Source organism: Barbus barbus (assembly GCF_936440315.1).
Source record: "Barbus barbus genome assembly, chromosome: 12".
In the NCBI taxonomy this organism is placed as follows: Eukaryota; Metazoa; Chordata; class Actinopteri; order Cypriniformes; family Cyprinidae; genus Barbus; species Barbus barbus.
The window spans coordinates 16490911-16509653 of NC_136740.1; the positions used below are offsets into that span (position 1 = coordinate 16490911).

General features: G+C 37.7%; 1 protein-coding gene across 1 annotated transcript in view; it reads right to left on the reverse strand.

Moving 5' to 3' along the window:
* Positions 1-18743, reverse strand: part of LOC306878371 (basal cell adhesion molecule-like) — a 63800-nt gene that overhangs the window by 14313 nt on the left and 30744 nt on the right. Inside the window, exons 2-7 of the mRNA XM_079430685.1 lie at positions 5508-5635; positions 5170-5383; positions 3129-3205; positions 2888-2984; positions 292-474; positions 84-205 (exon numbers count right to left, since the gene is read on the reverse strand). Of these exons, the coding sequence (XP_079286811.1) occupies positions 84-205; positions 292-474; positions 2888-2984; positions 3129-3205; positions 5170-5383; positions 5508-5635 (821 nt within the window). The remainder of the gene's footprint in view (positions 1-83; positions 206-291; positions 475-2887; positions 2985-3128; positions 3206-5169; positions 5384-5507; positions 5636-18743) is intronic.

Below are 18743 nucleotides of genomic sequence, written 5' to 3' on the forward strand. Positions count from 1 at the left end.
CTTATAAGTATGTAAATACACGAGTGAGAATAATATCGTCAGCTAGATCATTTGGTTGTGATTTGGCACGAATGGTCTCTCACCTCTTTAAAAAATTCAAACTCGGGCTGAGGGTTTCCATCAGTCTCACACTCCATCAGCACATCATCCCCCTCTTTAACTGGCCCCTGATTCTTCAGTTTGAAGAACACAGTTTCTGTTGAATCTGATTGGAGGAGAGCACTGGATGAGGAGTTTGAGGTAAATGAGCATACAGTTGACATATTGCGAGTGTGTGCACGTCAGACTCACAGAGCAGCGAGAGGTTGAATTTATCGGAGCTCTCCTGTTTGATCTGGTTGTTTGGCATGCTGTACTCCACCGTGCAGTGGAAGACTGATTTAGCATCTGCTTTAACCGGCTGCATGAACAGGGTGCTGGTCATGGTGTACAGGCCTGAGGCTTCCTTCACCACACTAGGTATCATATATGTTTCTGAGAAAGAGAGAGGAACAAGATTAAATGCACTGTAAGGTATCTACAGGTCTGTGAAGAGTAGTGAAATGCTCTATAAATGCATATATATGCATATATTCTGAAAGGTACTGAATACATTTCAGTATTTTGGAGGATTTTTGGGTATTGTATTAAGAAGTATTAAATATATTTTAGAATATATAAACAGAAAAAAGTAATATTGTGAAATATTACTACAATTTTAAATAACCGTTTTCTATTTTAATATATTTTAAAATATAATTTGTTCCTGTGACTGCAAATGTAAATTACTTTACTCGTAAGTGTCACATGATCCTTCAGAAATCGTTATAATATGCTGATTTTGTGCTTAAGAAAAATTTCTTATTATAATCAATTAGGAAAACAATTGTACTGCTTAACATATTTGTGGAATCTGTAATGCATTAAAATAAAGTTTAAAATAACAGTGTTTTTTTGGTTATATGTAAATATTTGTCAATTTTGATAATTTGATCAATTAAATGCGCCTTTGCTCAAAAGTTCTTATTTATATATATATATATATATATATATATATATATATATACACGTATATACAGTCCATATATCAGCAGTTTAACTATAGCCTGCAATAAAGACAGATTGTGCAGAGGACTCATCTGGTTCCCATGGTCTTGTCCTGATGGCTGTATATATGTACCTCCCCCCTTTTTCAAAGGACCAAAAGTAAGCCATTTCGTGGACACATGTGGGTTATTCCATTGTTATTTCTACATCAATTAAGCAGGTAAAAGGTCTGGAGTTAATTCTAAGTGTGCCATTTGCATTTGGAAGCTGTTGCTGTGAACCCACATCATGCTGTCAAAGGGTCTCTCCAAGCAAGTGAAACAGGCAATTGTTAGGCTTCAAAAACAAAACAAATCCATCAGAGAGATAGCAGGAACATTTAGAGTGGCCAAATCAACAGTTTGGTACATTCTGAGAAAAAAAGAAAGAAAAAAGAATGGACTGGTTCAGCAACACAAAAAGACCTGGAAGTCCATGGAGGACAACAGTGGTGGATGATTGGAGAACCCTCTCCATGGTAAAGAAAAAATCTTTCACAACATCCAGCCAAGTGAAGAACATTCTCCAGGAGGTAGGTGTGTCACTTTCAAAGTCTACAATCAAGAGAAGACGTCACGAGAGCAAATACAGAGGGTTCACCACAAGGTGCAAACAAGGCCAGATTAGATTTAGCCAAAAAACATCTAAAAAAAACAACTTCTGGAAATGCATCCTTTGAACGGCTAAAATTTAGATCATCCTCTACCAGAATGACGAGAAGAACAAAGTATGGAGAAGGCTAGGAACAGACACAACATCATCTGTGAAAAGTGGAGCAGTGTGATGGCATGAGCATGCATGGCTTCCAGTGGCACTGGGTTACTTGTGTTTATTGATGACATGACAGTAGACAGAAGCAGCCAGATGAATTCTGAAGTGTATAGGGATATACTCTCTGCCCAGAGATTCAGTCAAATGGAGCAACGTTGATTAGAAAGAGCTTTATAATACAAATGGACCATGTCCCAAAACATACAGTTAAAGCAACCCAGGAGTTTTTGAAGGTAAAAAATAGGATTATTCTGAAAAGTCAATCTCCTGATTTCAACCCGATTGAGCATGCATTTCATTTGCTGAAGAAACAAACAACAAATGAAGTCGGCTGCAGTAAAGGCCTGGCAAAGCATCATAAAGGAGGAAACCCAGTCTCTGGTGATGTCGATGAGTTCCAGACTTAAGGCAGTCATTGCCTGCAAAGGATTCTCAACAAAGCATTAAAAATTAATTTTATTTTTATTTGTCCAATTACATTTGAGCCCCTGAAAATGGAGGGACTGTGTATAAAAATGTTTGTAATTCTTAAGGTTTTGTGTTATATTTTTGTTATATAAAGGAAATGCAGCAAACAAGCAGTGTAGTAAATGTAAACTGGTGGATAGACAAGAAGATAATGCATTATAAAAATATAAACAAATAAGACAAATAAGTTAAATGTTATTTAATTAGCATTATAATTGATTGATATTAAATGTTTAAATTAATATAATAATTGATACTTTTGACCATTTTCTTAAAAATGGTTTAAAGGCTAAATTATGAAAACTTTTTTGTTTTTGTGAAAACCGGTATCTTAACTATCAATCAAGTTTTTTACAGTCTTTTTACAGTTTAATATGTTACCATTGCCCTACCCTGCTCATATGGTATTAATTTTATTTGTGCCTGTCTTAAAAAGTCTTAAATTTGATCTTGAAAATCCTGCAGATATCCTGATATGTTTACACAAAATCACAAATTTTTGGTCTTCTCAGACTTCAATGGGCAGAAAAGAGATTTTTAAAGTAATTTAAAATTCTGAGCACTTTTTTGATCCTGCACTTACTTTCCTTTTGGTCCTTTACTTCAGGCAGAGGAGTGGCATCTTTAAACCAGATAATACGAGGCTGAGGGTAAGCATTTCTACTGATGCACTTGCCCACCTAAACAAACATACAACAGACGCTGGATATGGTTACAAGATTTCTGACAAACTTCATTAAGTCATTGTAACCTTGCACAAAATGAATTTACATTTAAAAGGCTTACAGCTATCACATACAGCTATGAACATATGCAAGACTCACCTCAGAGGAGGAGACAGTTTTGGGACTGACGGTAATAGCCTGATTATTTCCTGTGATCATTGGCTTCTCTGGAGCAACTGTGAAAGGAAAAGAAGTTCATTAATAACTTAAATCAAGTCAGAGATGTGGTTTCCTAAACAACTGGCCATATAAATACAAACACATTGAGGGGGAAAGTCACTGAAAGAATCATGACAGCCATTGGCTCTGACCACACTACACTTAATGTATACCCAGGATGCCTAGCTATAATGCTCCTCTTCATCATTTAATCATTATTTTATGTATAACTGCTGCCATGATGTGAGATGTGCACAGAAAGTTATTTGAAATAAAATCCAGTTTACCACCTGCTGCCTGTGGGCGGTAACAGCGTAACGTTAAATGTGCCAGGCAAATTGTGCTTAATTTTGTGAATAAGGCACAACATAATGAGCCTAATTTGCATGGCAAAGGTGTGTTTGTGCTAAAGAAAAATGACATTCACTCAGATTGCAACTAGTTAGTGAATAAGAATCAGGTTTTTGCACTGAAATAGTGTAAAACAATTTGCGCCCACATTTTCCAAACGGAAACATGAAAAATTAAATATATAATATATAAAATAGCCATGCATTAACACTATGACACTTCTAATTCCCTTTTCAAATCGAGCTGCAAGCTCTCCCCTACCCACCAATTCACACGCAAGGTCACCATATCACTGCTCCCAGCTGTCTTCTGGTACAAAAATAAACCGAATCAATTTTAAAAACATTAGTAGTCATGCCATTCTTCCAAGAGCGCTTAGTTTCTCAGTCTCTCTTCTTCCTGCATTATCTTTCTGAACCAAAGCATTTCTCTCATGTCTTAATCTTTCTCAAAATGTGTTTGAAAGACACTTTAAAAGCAGTAGAGAACATGTGTGAGTTTGCATGGAGATGGATGTCTCTTTTTCTCTCTACATAAGGACATGTCCCTCTGGTGCAGCCATTAGCCATGAAGCAGGCAGCAGCATTCGTCTCCTGGGAGGAGATGTCATTGTTTTCCAGTCCCCCTGCTCTCATTCACAATTATTACAGCCATTACTGCCTCTCTCGCTCCATGCAGTCTGGGGTGGAGAATGAACAAAGAGTCCGTTCTGCTGTTTTCTCTGGTCTGCACACACCCACACACACACACACACACACACACACACAGACACTATCCCACGCAGCCAACGCCCTCCTACACACAAACAGTTGTCTAGTTTTTCATAAAGTGTCCCCATCAGTGACTCCATCACACACAGCTGGGGGAGGGTCTCTAAAGAAATAATGAATTGCTGAGCAGGGGGCTGAAAGCTCAATACACTATAATGCAGGCCAATTAGAGACATGCAAAGTCATTTAAAAAAATCTATAAACTGTGATAAATTAAATATTCTATAAATCATGATATAAATACACCATGAACCTAAGTGACTAAAGACTATAATATATAATATGCTTAGTGTTACACCACCTTTTATAGTAAACCCAAGGTTCATTCTATGAAATAAATTAGGCTACATTTTATTTCTGAAAAGGTCATTTTCAATAATTGATGTTGCACACACGCAAGACTGCATTTATTTGGTCAAAAATACAGAAAAAAATGTGATATAATGTTCAATGTTCAACGTTCAAATGTTCCTCCCTTAAATGTTTTCTCAGTGAAAGATCAGACTCCCAATGCTTTGCATCTGATCTGGGATTGGCGAGGCATGGACAGGGAGCTCTGCTCTCAGATCAGTGGTCATTAGTGTAATGCTTAATGCACATGGAGCTCTTTGGCTCTCATAACCCTTAAAATGACATCCATCAAACATGACAAGTGCAATCACTCTATTAATCAATAGTGTCAAATGCAATCTGTACAGCCATAATTGACCCAGGGCAAAGTCATAAACAACACCCAAGGCTAATGAATAGGGGTAAAAGTGGCCGGCCATATGTCTCATTTAGTTCATGGAAATCGCAGTGGACCAAAATGCTCAGATGAAACATTCTAAGCTAATAAGGAGGGAAGAAATATGACTTACAGAAAACCTTGACCTGGGTCTTATCTTCAGAGAACCCCACAGCTCCTGCGGTCACTTGGCAGATGTAGATTCTCTCATCTTCCACCATGACTGGGGAGATGGTGATGGATAGATCGTCTTCCATGATTAAACGATCTGTCATAGTTGTGCCTACATCAACACCAATACCTTGTGAAGACTTGATAGCAATTTGCTTTCTTGCACCTGCAACCTCCTGAGGATGATGGGAACACACATACATCAATGTAGTACCGCATTTTACATGAAGAAATGCAAAACAAAAAAAGATATCATATGAAAAAAATTGTATATTCTCATAAAGTCATTTGTGTACTTACAATCAACCACTGGACCACAATGACAGTGCTTGGTGAAGATGCGGTGTAGCTGCAAGGCAGTTTAGCAGTCTCTCCTTTAATCACTTCCACCTCTGGAGTCACCTTGACCGTGACTGAAGCCAGACATACTGTAAAGAAAAGGGAAAAGAGACAAAAAATTACATGTGTGATAGCAATGATGGCTATTTTACTGGACAGCTAGACTTGGTTTTGGCGGGAAGGATCGAGGGCTGGAGAGGCGGCAGTCATAATAATTTGCCAGAGGGCTTTTCACTGAAGCAGCCTCGGAGTCACATGCAGTGAGAAATGATCCACACGCTGTGAGTCTGAAGCAGCCATTGTGTTCCCGCTGCCTCCAAACATGAAGCCCAGCTGCACAGAACCAGGTGCAAGAGAGAAAGAAAAAAGACTGTCGATAACCCTTTACTCTCATGAAATCGGGTAGTAGGAGCATGTTAGGGAGTCCACAGAGGGAATGGGCGATATATTTTATAATTCAATGTATTTTCAATTATTTTAAAGGCAACAAATTAGGAAACATCATGAATATTTAACAGCATTTAATGCATCTTTTATTTCTCCATCAAGATTAATTTGTATTTTTTTTGGTGTGGATTGCGATATGTCACTTAAAGTGTCTACACTCGCTAAGTTCAAAAGAAGAAAAAACTTCTGTTAAAAAACTTGAAACAAATGTTTTTCTAACAATTTTGATCAATTAATGCATCCATGCTGAAGAAAAGAAAAAATCTTAAATAATAGTTCCTCTGATCGAAAAACAAACACCTAGCTATAAATATCAAAGCTAATGTGGCACATTTTTGAGCTACCCACCAAACTCTCTTATTCTGTAAGTTATGTTTTTCAGAATCTCAGACTACTTTTGTTGTGTAACGAAACCCAGATTAAGAGTCATTTTGTGTGTATGTGTAATATGAGCATGGAGCTGCCTTGTTTAGAAAGATCACAGGAGTAGTGTGGCATCCAGACAGACAATAATCTCTTCTAGAATCCTCCCTCTTCCCTAGATGCCTCTGGCTGATAGACAACACACATAAACACACCCGCTAACAGATTCTCATGACTCCCACAGAACCCAAACAAACAGCTCATGACCACTGTAATGTGTTATACAGTACAGGCTGTATGAGGGGGTTAAAACCAGTTCAGAAGAAACTGACTACTTTCCCTTTAAAACTGAATCAAAACAACACAGGGACCAAAACACACCAGTCAGATCCAGAACGACTGTTTTAGTAGAAGTGCTCCGCATTTGCACTCAACAAGAATGAAATGAGCTGATATGATCATGAAGATAGTAAAATATAAATGCACTACAATCCAGTAGTATAGTTTTGTGTGTGTGTGTGTGTGTGCGTGTGTTGTGACATTCCTCTGGTGATTGACAGAACGCTTCAGAGACCTCTGTATGTAACAGTAGGGTCAAAGGTCAGTATGTGTTGACATTTACAGAGCACAACTCTTGGTCGCCCATACCAAGTTATCCTCTGTAGTCTACAGTCAAAAACAGCACTCTTGTCTTTTTCATTTCCCTTCTCATTTTAACCCTTGATTTTAATTAATCTCCATCACTTTCTATATGGCCCTGTCTGAAACCGGCAGCCTTAGCAGTCCATTCAGTTGTGATATATTTCATTATAGACTGTGTTGTAATATCCGCTGTGAGTGGAGAGTGATCCAAGTGTGAAGGCAGAGGCATCACAAGGGGTCAAGTGCACGGTCTCTGTCACTGCATCTTTTAATGAATTTTAAGTGTAGGTAATTTTAATGTTAACATAAAATTTTTCAGCTTACATTTTAATTTAGTAAAATATACAATTAATTATATAATAAATAACATGTTAATTATATTACTTGTATAACAAAATCTAATTAACCAGTAACACTTCTGAAATAAAGGACTTTGCATTTGGGGGGTTTCTCAGAAAATTTCTTATGTAATTATTTTGATTGATTCTATTTAACAAATCAGTGTCTAATGTAATACATTTAATTATCTTTTTAATTACTTGACTGGTTTGTAGCTCTAAGACAGACCATTTTATGCTCCTAAAAGCGTATTACTTAAAAAAAAAAAAAAAAAAAAATGTGCTTTGGAACTATTTTTAAATCTTTGTGTTAAAACAATCTTTATTTTTGCGGTTCTGTTTGGTGCCTCTAAATATACAAAAATTACATATTGAGATGTCCATTATTGTTTGATGAGGCACTATGAATGTCCAAATGACAGGGAAAACAGCTTGATGACATCACCTCAGAGCAAGTCTTGTGGGTCAGAGCTATCCATTAGAAATCACAGCTGATTTATTAAGAAATACAATATCACCATTATTAGTTATTTTGCCATCACTCAGACACTATTATACATTTTATTAATATTTTATTAGTTTTTTTTAAGTTGTATTAATTTTTATTTCAGTTACTTATTTTAGCACATCAAGTTACACTAAATGTAAGTGAATGCTGCCTTTGCAGCTATAATAAAATAAGTTAATTTTTTAAAGCTTTTTTAACATTTATTTATTTTAACGAAATTATTTTTATGGCTTTAGTATAATAACCCTATAATAATCTAGTATAATAGATATCACATGATACCTTGCTTGGTTTGTGACTGTTATCCAAACAAAACTGGAATCCACTGAATGTTTTTGATGTCTTATCTTTTTAATACCGGATTGGAACAACATGAAGGTGAGTAATTGATGAAAATTTTTATATTTAGGTTAGCTATCTCTTTAATAATAACTGTTTAAAATTCCCACCCCTATTCCACATTCTCTTTTTTATTCTCACTACTTGTGATCTGATCAATAGGCCTACTACTTGTCCACTCGTCTTTTCTGCCTATAGGGGAGCAGCTGGACAGACAGAGGGGCAATTAAGGGGCAATTAGTGCCTCCTCTGTTCAATCTCCACCTCAGCAGGGGCTGGATGGGTGCGGTCAAGGGCAAGTGTGGGTGGGTGCGAGTGGTAAAGATAATCGGATTTAAAGAAAGAAAGAGAGCGCACGTGATGAAGCAGATGGACAGGAGACGTTCTGACTGTGAGCAGCAGACACATCGACAGACACTCACACTGAGAGGAGACCGTATACACACACACACACACACACACACTCAGTATTTATGAAGCGCATCAGGTCGTCACACTGCATTCTGAAAACTCAAGGCTGTTTTCAGACGGATGGATTATTTTAGTACCGCCAATTTCTGGCAAGAGAGTTACAGACAGAACTGGGCCAGCCAACTTCAGAAAGAAGGAGAGCTGCCACAGTCAAAGGCTGCTGATGTACAGTCCGCCTGAAGTTCTGCCCCAACGTGTTAACTGAATACCGTCCTCACACACACAGTTGGAGAACAGACGCTGCTGTGAAAAGAGCCAGCTGCCTCTCCACTTCAACTTTTAATGTCTTTTTAATTTTTTCTCTTCTTACTTCATTTTTGTCTTATATCTAAAAAAAGGAAAAAAATCAGCATGTCTCTTGTTATACAACACTTCTTGTCCTCGTTTGCGTGTTCCAGACAAGACTGTCAGTTTGTATATTAGTGGTGGTTACTCTTCAATAACACTTTCCACAGGTTACATGATCACGCCAGTGAACCTTATTTTGATCATTCATTCAAAGAATTCTGTCGATGAGTGAATCATTGAATAATTCAGTCAACTGATTTGATACCATTAAAAATATATACAATTCTTTTATTTAACAGAATGTTGCAATGTTTGATTTAAATGATTTATCCATGCACATTATCTTTACTATTATTTTTTGATTCACTTGCCCTCTAATCTCAACTCAAAACATTAACTTCAGATGTCTTCTTTTTTTCTTTTTTGTAAATTTCAGTTTTAAACTGTAAAATTTACTGTTTTTTCTGTAAACATGTTTACATTTTCATGCAAGAAATAGCACCTTGTTTATACTAGTGCAAAAATTTATGTTATTCACACAAAGTGTAAATTTAAATATTTAGCACTATGGGTAAATTGTCTAAGTAATAGTGAGCGAGTCAGTGCCATTTTTAATCTAACAATGTACTCTCCCCGCTACTTTATAACCTGCTTTCATTAATGTTCTGGCTGGTGCCACACAAGCACATACAGAGGGATTGATGTATTATACAGTGAATGGTGTGTATACAGTACCTTTCCACTGAGTGGACATACTGTACTCACACAGACATACAAACACACACAGATCTGACAGGCGGAAAGGTGATCCCTCCCTTATGGCCAACAGCTTCAAATGTAAACTGAGTTTTCCATTAACACCCTGTCATCATCAGTCCTTTCTTTGAGTGCTCAAACAACAGGAACAGAGGTTATTGCATGTGATCCGAATGCTGCTCAAATGGGCAAAGCATGTTTGAGTCTGGCTCGTAATAGCTGCTTTGCAAAATCCTAGTCCCTCATCATTTCAAAATAGCCAATAGATCAAAAAACAAAGTATCTCACACTCCTTAAAGCTATGTTGTGGAAAAAACTATGAATTAACAATGGATGAGTTTAGTAGTACTGTATGTTTGGATGCTTCACACAGGTTATGAACTATGAGAGAGAATAGTGTGTCTCGTGAGAGCGCATTTGACATGAGGTGTTTGTGTGAGTGTGTGTGGTTGGAAACGAAACCAAAGACTGTCAAAGGAGCCCTGTGGCTTATCTTAATGGTAGTAAAAAAAGCCACATAAACAGAAGCATTGCTGCCCACAAACTACAGTATTAAAAAAAGATAAGCTAATAATCTGTCCTCCTAATACCGCTCTAAAAGTGTCTTCATTCTGCTACAGTATTTCTATATCTGCTTGGCCACTTTCAGTTTGCTTCTATCATCAAAATAATATTTGACCTTTCACAACTTTCATTTTATATTGACAACCTTTATTATTGCCAGTCCTCAAAATAACCTCCCCGTTCAGAGGAGACTGAATGGATGAACTTGTCTAACTGCTTGTGACAGTAGGTTAGCAAAGCTGAGCAGTTTCATTAAAGTTTCTGTATAAAAACTGTCTCTGCTTGTCATTTACACCACCGGAGAACTCAAACAACACCAGGCTGAAATCAGCCCTTGAGAGCAATCATGATTTTATGCACAGCAAAAATGTCAATAAAATATCTAATCAAAATACAACTTTCTTAATCAGCATATTCACTTTGTTCTGGTGAAAATGTTAAAAAAGGATCAATTCACTTGAGAAGCAAAACTGCATACGATATTACCTTTAACTTTTCAGAGAAAAAATTCTGAGAATTTATTATGAATTAAACTTTTTTTTTCTTAAGCATAAATCTTTCTAAATGTACTCATAATTTGAATTACCGAAAGTAACGTTAACTGCTTTAAGTTTAAAAAAAAAACTCAATTATGGCTTCTGGATACTAACTCAAGCAGACAGATGCTTATATTTAAATGAAATACATTCAGACACAAACCGTGCATGAATATTCATGAGAAAACAACCACCCACACGCATGTACACAAACAGGAAAAGTGTTAACCTTGCTGATTTTTGTGGAGGGCTGTAATTTTCGGTGATGATGTTGTGCTGAACATTATTGCTATGGCAACAGCAGGACTGCCAGGGGGAAACAAGTGAGTGGGAAGGAAGTGGGAATATCAGTAGTTACAGCTGGATGACATTCACTACTGCAGATGCTGGCAGCAGATGTCAAGACTTACCATTTCAGTCCTTTTGGGTTATTGTATGTATTCATAAGACTTAGTAGAACTTAAGATTTAGACTACCTTTCTGCGATGTTGTTACTTTTGTTAACTAAAACAAACTAATAAAAAAGAGTTTTTGTTGTTAAAATGAAGCAGAAATTAAATAAAATCTAAATACTAGATGAAAACTTAAACCTAAATCAAAATGAGAAATGTTGCTTTGACAACTAACTGAAAGAAATTTATATTTCAGTCATAATAAATTACAAAAATTATTAAAATGTAAATAAAATATTTTCAAAAGCTAATAAAAAAGCACATAACAAATTACTAAAACTTAAACAAAAAAAATAAAAATACTGAAACTATAAAGATATCTACTGTATTAGTATTGATAAACACCTAATAGAGTAGTGCATGAATAAGTCTAAAATAAATAAATAAAGTTTTTTTTTTTTTATATTTGAGCTTGACATTTTCATAATAGAAGGGTAGTCTGGCCTAATGGATAGAGAGTTGGACTTGTAACCTGAAGGTCATGGGTTCACGTCTCAGGTCTGGCAGGGATTGTAGGTGGGGGAGTGAATAACCAACACTCTCTCCACCCTCAATAACACGACTGAGGTGAGACCCTTGAGCAAGGCACAGAACCCCCAACTGCTCCCTGGGCGCCGCAGCATTGGCTGCCCACTGCTCTGGGTGTATGTTCACTACTGTGTGTACACTTGGATGGGTTAAATGCCGAGCACAAATTCCGAGTATGGGTTACCATACTAGGCCACACACCACTTCCCTTTCCCTTTCCTTTTTAATATGGAAAAGAGGCCAGTAGTTTCTTCAGCATTTTAAGAATATCTTGTGGATTTAGAGCAACCATGGTGAAGTATTCTTTTTTTCACCATAGAGGTGTAAAATAAAAACAAAACTGATTTATATAATCACATTCAGCATGCAGACTCACAGGACTTCAAGAAAAATATACAGCGTAAAGTAACTTCAGGACAGGAAGTGGATGGCAAATTTAGAACTTCCTTCCTGACATCTTCAAATAAGCTGCCAAATACAAAATGAGCAAACAGTAGATAAAGAAGGCCTGCTGTGAGCATGTGTGTGTGTGTGTGTTTAATGGATGTGGAGGGTGGAGAGGGGCATCATGGGTCCATGTACGGCCTGACATCAGTCATCACTGCCGTGATGAGACAAGAACAGGTGCAAGAGCACCAACAGCAGCTGCTGGCTCTCTCACACCCTCAGTCACATGGCAAAGAACAGGGGGAGCAGAAAAGGACAGACAGACATACACAAAGAATAAGAAGTGAAACTGGGGTTGAGTAATAATATGACATACTGTAAAAGTAGCAGGAAATTGCTAAAAGCAGAAAATTGAAAGTCAACTTTGTTTAGTCTACCAATAGGTTGATCGTAGCTTAATATTTAGAAAAACAAAGTTTTTCCATTTCCCCTATAGTCATCTATTAGACCCTCAAACTAAGACAAAGTGAAACCGTGTGAACTTCATTTACCCTAGTCAGGCCTTCGGTGCATTGTTTGCATTTCCATACACTTCTTGAAGTGTGTGAGCCATTGACAAAACAAATGCAGACATTATACACCAAAGAAAGACGCACTTTCTGATTTTCAAGCTTCCTAGATCAATAAATTTTACTCCGCTTAATTGATAACTCCTGTTTGAGTCAAGTGCACGACTTCCATCAAGCAAAAAGTGCTCGCATCTGAAGCACATCTGCTCCTGGTTACACCACACTTTCGCTGACATAAAACTGAAGTTTGAACATTTAAATTGAGCATTTAGGTTTAACTGACTGAGGTTTACAGACTGTGTGTGTGTGGTCAGAGTCTTCTGCTAAAAAAGGACATCAAAAGATCGTGGGAATTTATCTTTTGGCTCCCGCCGAGTGCTACATTTCTCCGGCTCATGCATCTCTCCCTGCCGTTCTGTTTTCATTTTGGGACCGCGGACCTGTGACAAATGACACTAGAGTATATATTTACAGTCATGCTGTTATGATTTAGGAATGTTATTGGTTGTTAAAACATTCAGCGATGCTTCACATCATTCACTAGCCTTACACACTTCTCTGCACTTCACTTTGGACACAGACAAATCTCCACCCATCACTCTTCCGCACCTTTGCTTGGTTAAAATTGCTGTGAATAGCTGTTTGCAACACATTTTACTTGTGTTAGCTGATGTATTAAGGGTGCATTCAGTAGTGAAGTCATCTGAATGGTGTACACTTACACGAGACTGTACTCATGGTACTTTCCTTTAAAAGAGTTTTAATTATATAGAGAGGGTCACCCCCTCAGTGTATTTTGTCAAGTTGAAACAGCATGATCTGCAGTGTTTCGCTAAACAACAAAGAGGATCTTTACTCTTACAGGCTGCCAACTTTGTAGATATGCTGATAAAACCTAAGATGGCGCCGCTGATGGCAGCTATTGTGCGTTGCTCTCCAGTGTTTGTAATGTTTTTGTTTGTTTTTCCTGTTTTTTGTTTTTCAAATACAATCAGTTTTACCAGGGATGGCCTGCTGAACATTCGGCAGAACCACACAATCTTTTACCGGATTTTGATTTTTCAGACATTTTACTGGACATTGTAGTCGGCGGAGGGCTATTGGCAGGTTCCGTTAACAGCACGAGCATGTGAGATCTCTGCATTTGTAACCCCGAACGACTTCCTGCAGTACAATTGTATGGCCTTTGGGATGCAAAATGCTCCAGCAACGTTCCAACGTCTAATGCAAAAAGTTTTATCAGGTTTGCCTAATTGTGAAGCTTACCTGGATGACATTGTAGTCTATTCAAGTGAATGGGAAGATCACCTCTGTAGTTTGGAAAGTCTGTTTAACAGATTAAGTGATGCTCAGCTAACCCTGAATCTGGCCAAGTGTGAATTTGCTAAAGGTGTGGTAACTTACCTTGGGAAAAAAGTGGGGCAAGGTTACGTAAAACCAGTTACAGCTAAAGTAACTGCTATTGTTGAATTTCCTACCCCTAGTACCAAGCGTCAGTTACGCGGGTTTTTAGGTATGGCCGGGTACTATAGAGGTTTTTGTAAAAACTTTTGCAACGTTAGTGTCTCCCCTTACTGACCTGCTTAGTACCGTGAAGAAATTTGTTTGGTCTCCTCAGTGTGAATGTGCTTTTGTGGCTGCCAAAGACCTTCTCTGCAATGCCCCGGTCCTATCAGCTCCAAACTTTTCTCTTCCATTTAAACTACAAGTAGATGCAAGTGCTGTGGGAGCGGGCGCAGTCCTGCTGCAGGAAGACGGTGCTGGGGTCGAGCATCCCGTCTGTTACTTCTCTAAGAAGTTCTCCAAATGTCAACGCAACTACAGTACCATCGAGAAGGAAGCTCTAGCACTAGTGATGGCACTTAAGCATTTTGAAGTGTATGTGGGAGGTAGTTGTATTCCTCTAGTTGTCTATACTGACCATAACCCTCTCACCTTCCTTTCTCGCATGTGCAACCAGAATCAGCGTTTGATGCGCTGGTCACTCTACCTGCAAGAGTTTAACTTGAACATTCAATACAAGAAAGGCTCCGAGAACCTGCTGGCAGATGCACTCTCCAGAGCCTGTGACGGAGATTAACGTGTTACGGAACCTGTAGAAGAAACTGTACATGTAAAGTATTTACAAGCCATTGGTTGTAAATTTGGTGATGGGGGTGTTACGTCCCAGGGCGTAATTATTATGTGTACAATGTTTTGGTGTTTTTTTTGTTGTTGTGCTCTCTCTCTTTCCCCCTCCTGAGTGCAAATGAAGACCAGCTGACACCAATTACAATCATCTCCTGGTTGTCAGTAATTGGCTCTTGATTGAGAAGGCTTGTGGATAAAGCTGGAGAGGAAAACCCAGTTTAAAGGGCTCCTTTCTGACTCCAGGCTGCCAAGACTGTCTTCTCCTGCCTCACAGCTGTAGCATGTGTGCTAAAATTCTCATTGTTGATTGTAACTTGTTGATTACTTGTTGTTGTTAAGCTAAGCAGACTTGGGCTGCAGTGAAGCTAAGTTTTCTTAACTTCATTTGACTACTGTAAGAGTCTAGAGTTTAAAACATTTACAATTTTGGCTTTGATTATAAATTTTGGTTTAGTTAATTACGGAAGCAGTAGGGAGGTGGATGCCATTTTTGTTTACGTCCATGTTTTCTCCTGTGTTTGCTTAGAGAGGGAGTAAGGTAAGAACTTTGTCACTTATTTTGAATCTTGCTTTGAAAGGTTGGGAAAGTATACCCCCTAAAAGGTTAGAACGTTATGTTTGTTGTTTTGGCCTTGTCCCCTCCTGAAGCCTATTCATGCTTTCCTTTTTTTTCTGTGTATTTTGGACTAAATAAAGTCTTTCTTGAGTGTTACAAAGATCAGTGTGATTTTTCTTTGTAGAGTGGTGGGACAGGAGATGAGAGCTCTTGGTTGCCTACTCTTTAGTAAATTTCTTGTTACTGCCTCCCTGACCCCCTAGACTGGGAGGCGCGTAACAACGAGCTCACAGAGAATGTAACATCTTATATCAGTTTCTGTGAGGTTATGTGCATTCCTAACAGGACTCATCTAATCTACAACAATGACAAACCATGGTTCACTGCAAAACTCAGACAGCTCCGTCAGGCCAAAGAAGATGCTTACAGAAAGGGGGATAAAGTCTTGTATAAACAGGCCAAATACACACTGGAAAAGGAGATCAGAGTGGCAAAGAGGAATTATTCTGACAAGCTAAGGAACAAATTCTCTTCCAGTGATCCTGCTTCAGTGTGGAAAGGCATGAAGGATATCACCAGTTACAAGACACCATCCCCCAGCACTCTGGAGAATCAACAACTGGCAGACGAATTGAACGAGTTTTATTGTCGTTTTGAAAAAACACCCCACACCCGCCCTGAACACCTCCAGCAACCCTCCTCTCCCCCACACCTACAATTCAAATCAACGAAGATGTGTGCCTTCAGAAAGAACAAAAGAAGGAAAGCACCAGGCCCAGACGGTGTGTCACCAGCCTGTCTGAAATCCTGTGATGACCAACTGGCCCCCATCTTCACACAGATCTTCAACAGATCACTGGAGCTGTGTGAAGTCCCCTCATGCTTCAAACGCTCCACCATCATCCCCGTCCCAAAGAAACCCAAAATTACTGGACTTAATGACTACAGACCTGTGGCTCTAACGTCTGTAGCCATGAAATCATTTGAAAGACTGGTTTTGGCTTATCTGAAGGACATCACTTGACCCCTTACTGGACCCCCCTGCAGTTTGCCTACAGAGCAAACAGGTCTGTGGATGATGCTGTCAATATGGGACTGCACTTCATGCACACAACTATAATACATTATCCATTCACCATACTCACTTATTTTATTTTTATTTTCTCATTTCTAATTTGCACATACTTGACCTGTACATACATAGTTGTCTATATTATATATTGTGTTTTTGCTGCTTCGTACATTGCCTATTTGGATATTTGTATATTATTCTTTTATTATCTGTGTCCTGTCCTGTTGCTGTCTTTCTGTTGCACTGTGGAGCTTCTGTCACTACAACAAATTCCTTGTATGTGTAAAGCTCATTCTGATTCTGATAAAACTGAAGGAAAAGCAAATTCAAACAACAGAACACACTTAATATTTTGCTTTCCCAGGAGAGACAATGGGAGAATTAGGACCCGAACAGCCAAAGAAGTAGAAAAAGCCTGAAGTCACACAAAGTCACAAAAAGACAAAGACAAAAACAAGCATAAACATCAGTATGGCATACACAAGGTGGAAATATTTGATGATGAGGAAAATTCTGAGTAATGATGCCCAAGTTGCCCAACCATGGTATCTGTACATAACGTACACAGAGAACACTGATGCTAATGCTCGATAATTTACCTTTAAACAGAATATTCAGAGAGGAAATAAACATGGGTCATGACTTCCATCTGGTCCCATTTCCATCGGAAACTTAATGGATTGTAAAAAATGTAATCCCAAAATGGAGACAGATCAAATGAGAGTTTGCCAAAACAATGTCTGAGTAACTACTTTGCTATTTGCTAATATTATTTAATAGCCCACGTGACCTAACCCTAGTAAAATATATATATATATATATATATATATATATATATATATATATATATATATATATATATATATATATATATATATATATATATATATATATATATATATATATATATATATATATATATTTAAAATACAATTATTAAGTATAGTTAAAATCTATTAATATTTTTACATATTGCTCAAGGCTTACACATACATACTTTACATACAAATTATAATTCAACTTTATTTGGACAATGCACATTTCTTAATATTACACCTAAAATGTGTTTTAACGTCACTACTGATGAGGATTGTGTGATCTTTGAATAATATCAGTCTTTAAATGCAAGATATTTCAAGTGTACCTCAAGTATACTTGCAATAGTTCCACTTTAGCACAATCAAATACTTCAATACTTACAAAGATTTGCTAAGGGCCTAAATATACCACACCTGATTTGTAGATTGGAGGAGTCATCGCTAGTTGCAAAAGTCAGAGCCAGTCGGCAGATTTTGGCAGTGGGAGAATGAAAAATATGGTGAAAAATTGTGTAGTGTCTGATGGGCACAGACACATTGTATCTCATAGCAACAAGTGTTGATTAAAAGACAAACATCTGGAATACCTGATCAATTGTGCACAATAAAAGCAAGAATGTGCATGAATGAACATGATTTCATATCGACTTTAAGTTCATATTTTCCATGCCCTTGCTCTCTCAATGATATAATCTCTATTTTTCCTATAATTAGGTAAAGTGTCTCTGTCTCTTGATCTCTGAGGATAAACAGTGTGAAGTAGGCTACACGCTCGGTCTTTTGTTCTGCCGGCATTCCACCCCAATACTGCAGTCATCCTGACAACAGCGTCACGAGTCAAACAAATTCATTCTGAGGGCCAGCGCAAACTACTACACGACATGAAAGAGAAAAGACAAGTTGGAAACTACATTTACACAAATAACAGTGTGCGGATCGCATTATGATGATCTGTACAATGAATAAATAAAAGATGAGAGTTTATTAAGCATGAACTTCATCATCCTACATTAAATCTATGTACATGATATACTGCTCTGCATCTATAATTTACAGTCTGGTAAATTAGGCTGGTGCATTTAGTCTAAGAAGGTTATGCTGCAAATCTTGAATTAATAATTTAGACAAAATATGTCCTCTGCAGCCAACACAGCTGATGTTTTATTCTTTTTTTACTTAGTTTTTAAGTAGGTTCAAAATGCCTAAGAGAGGAAAATATCCAGCTCTATCATGAGCTTGCACTACAAAACTAAAAATAGAAGCGTATCTGTTTGCCAAAATGACACAAATTCTATCAATATATGATGTATGTCACACAAATCAGATTGTAGTTCGTTATGTGGTCAACAAGAAAGGATGGAGCGCAATCTTAGGGCCTGTCTCAAAAGTTTCAAATTACTTGTTTTGGGAAACTCGATCTGAAATCGCCTCTA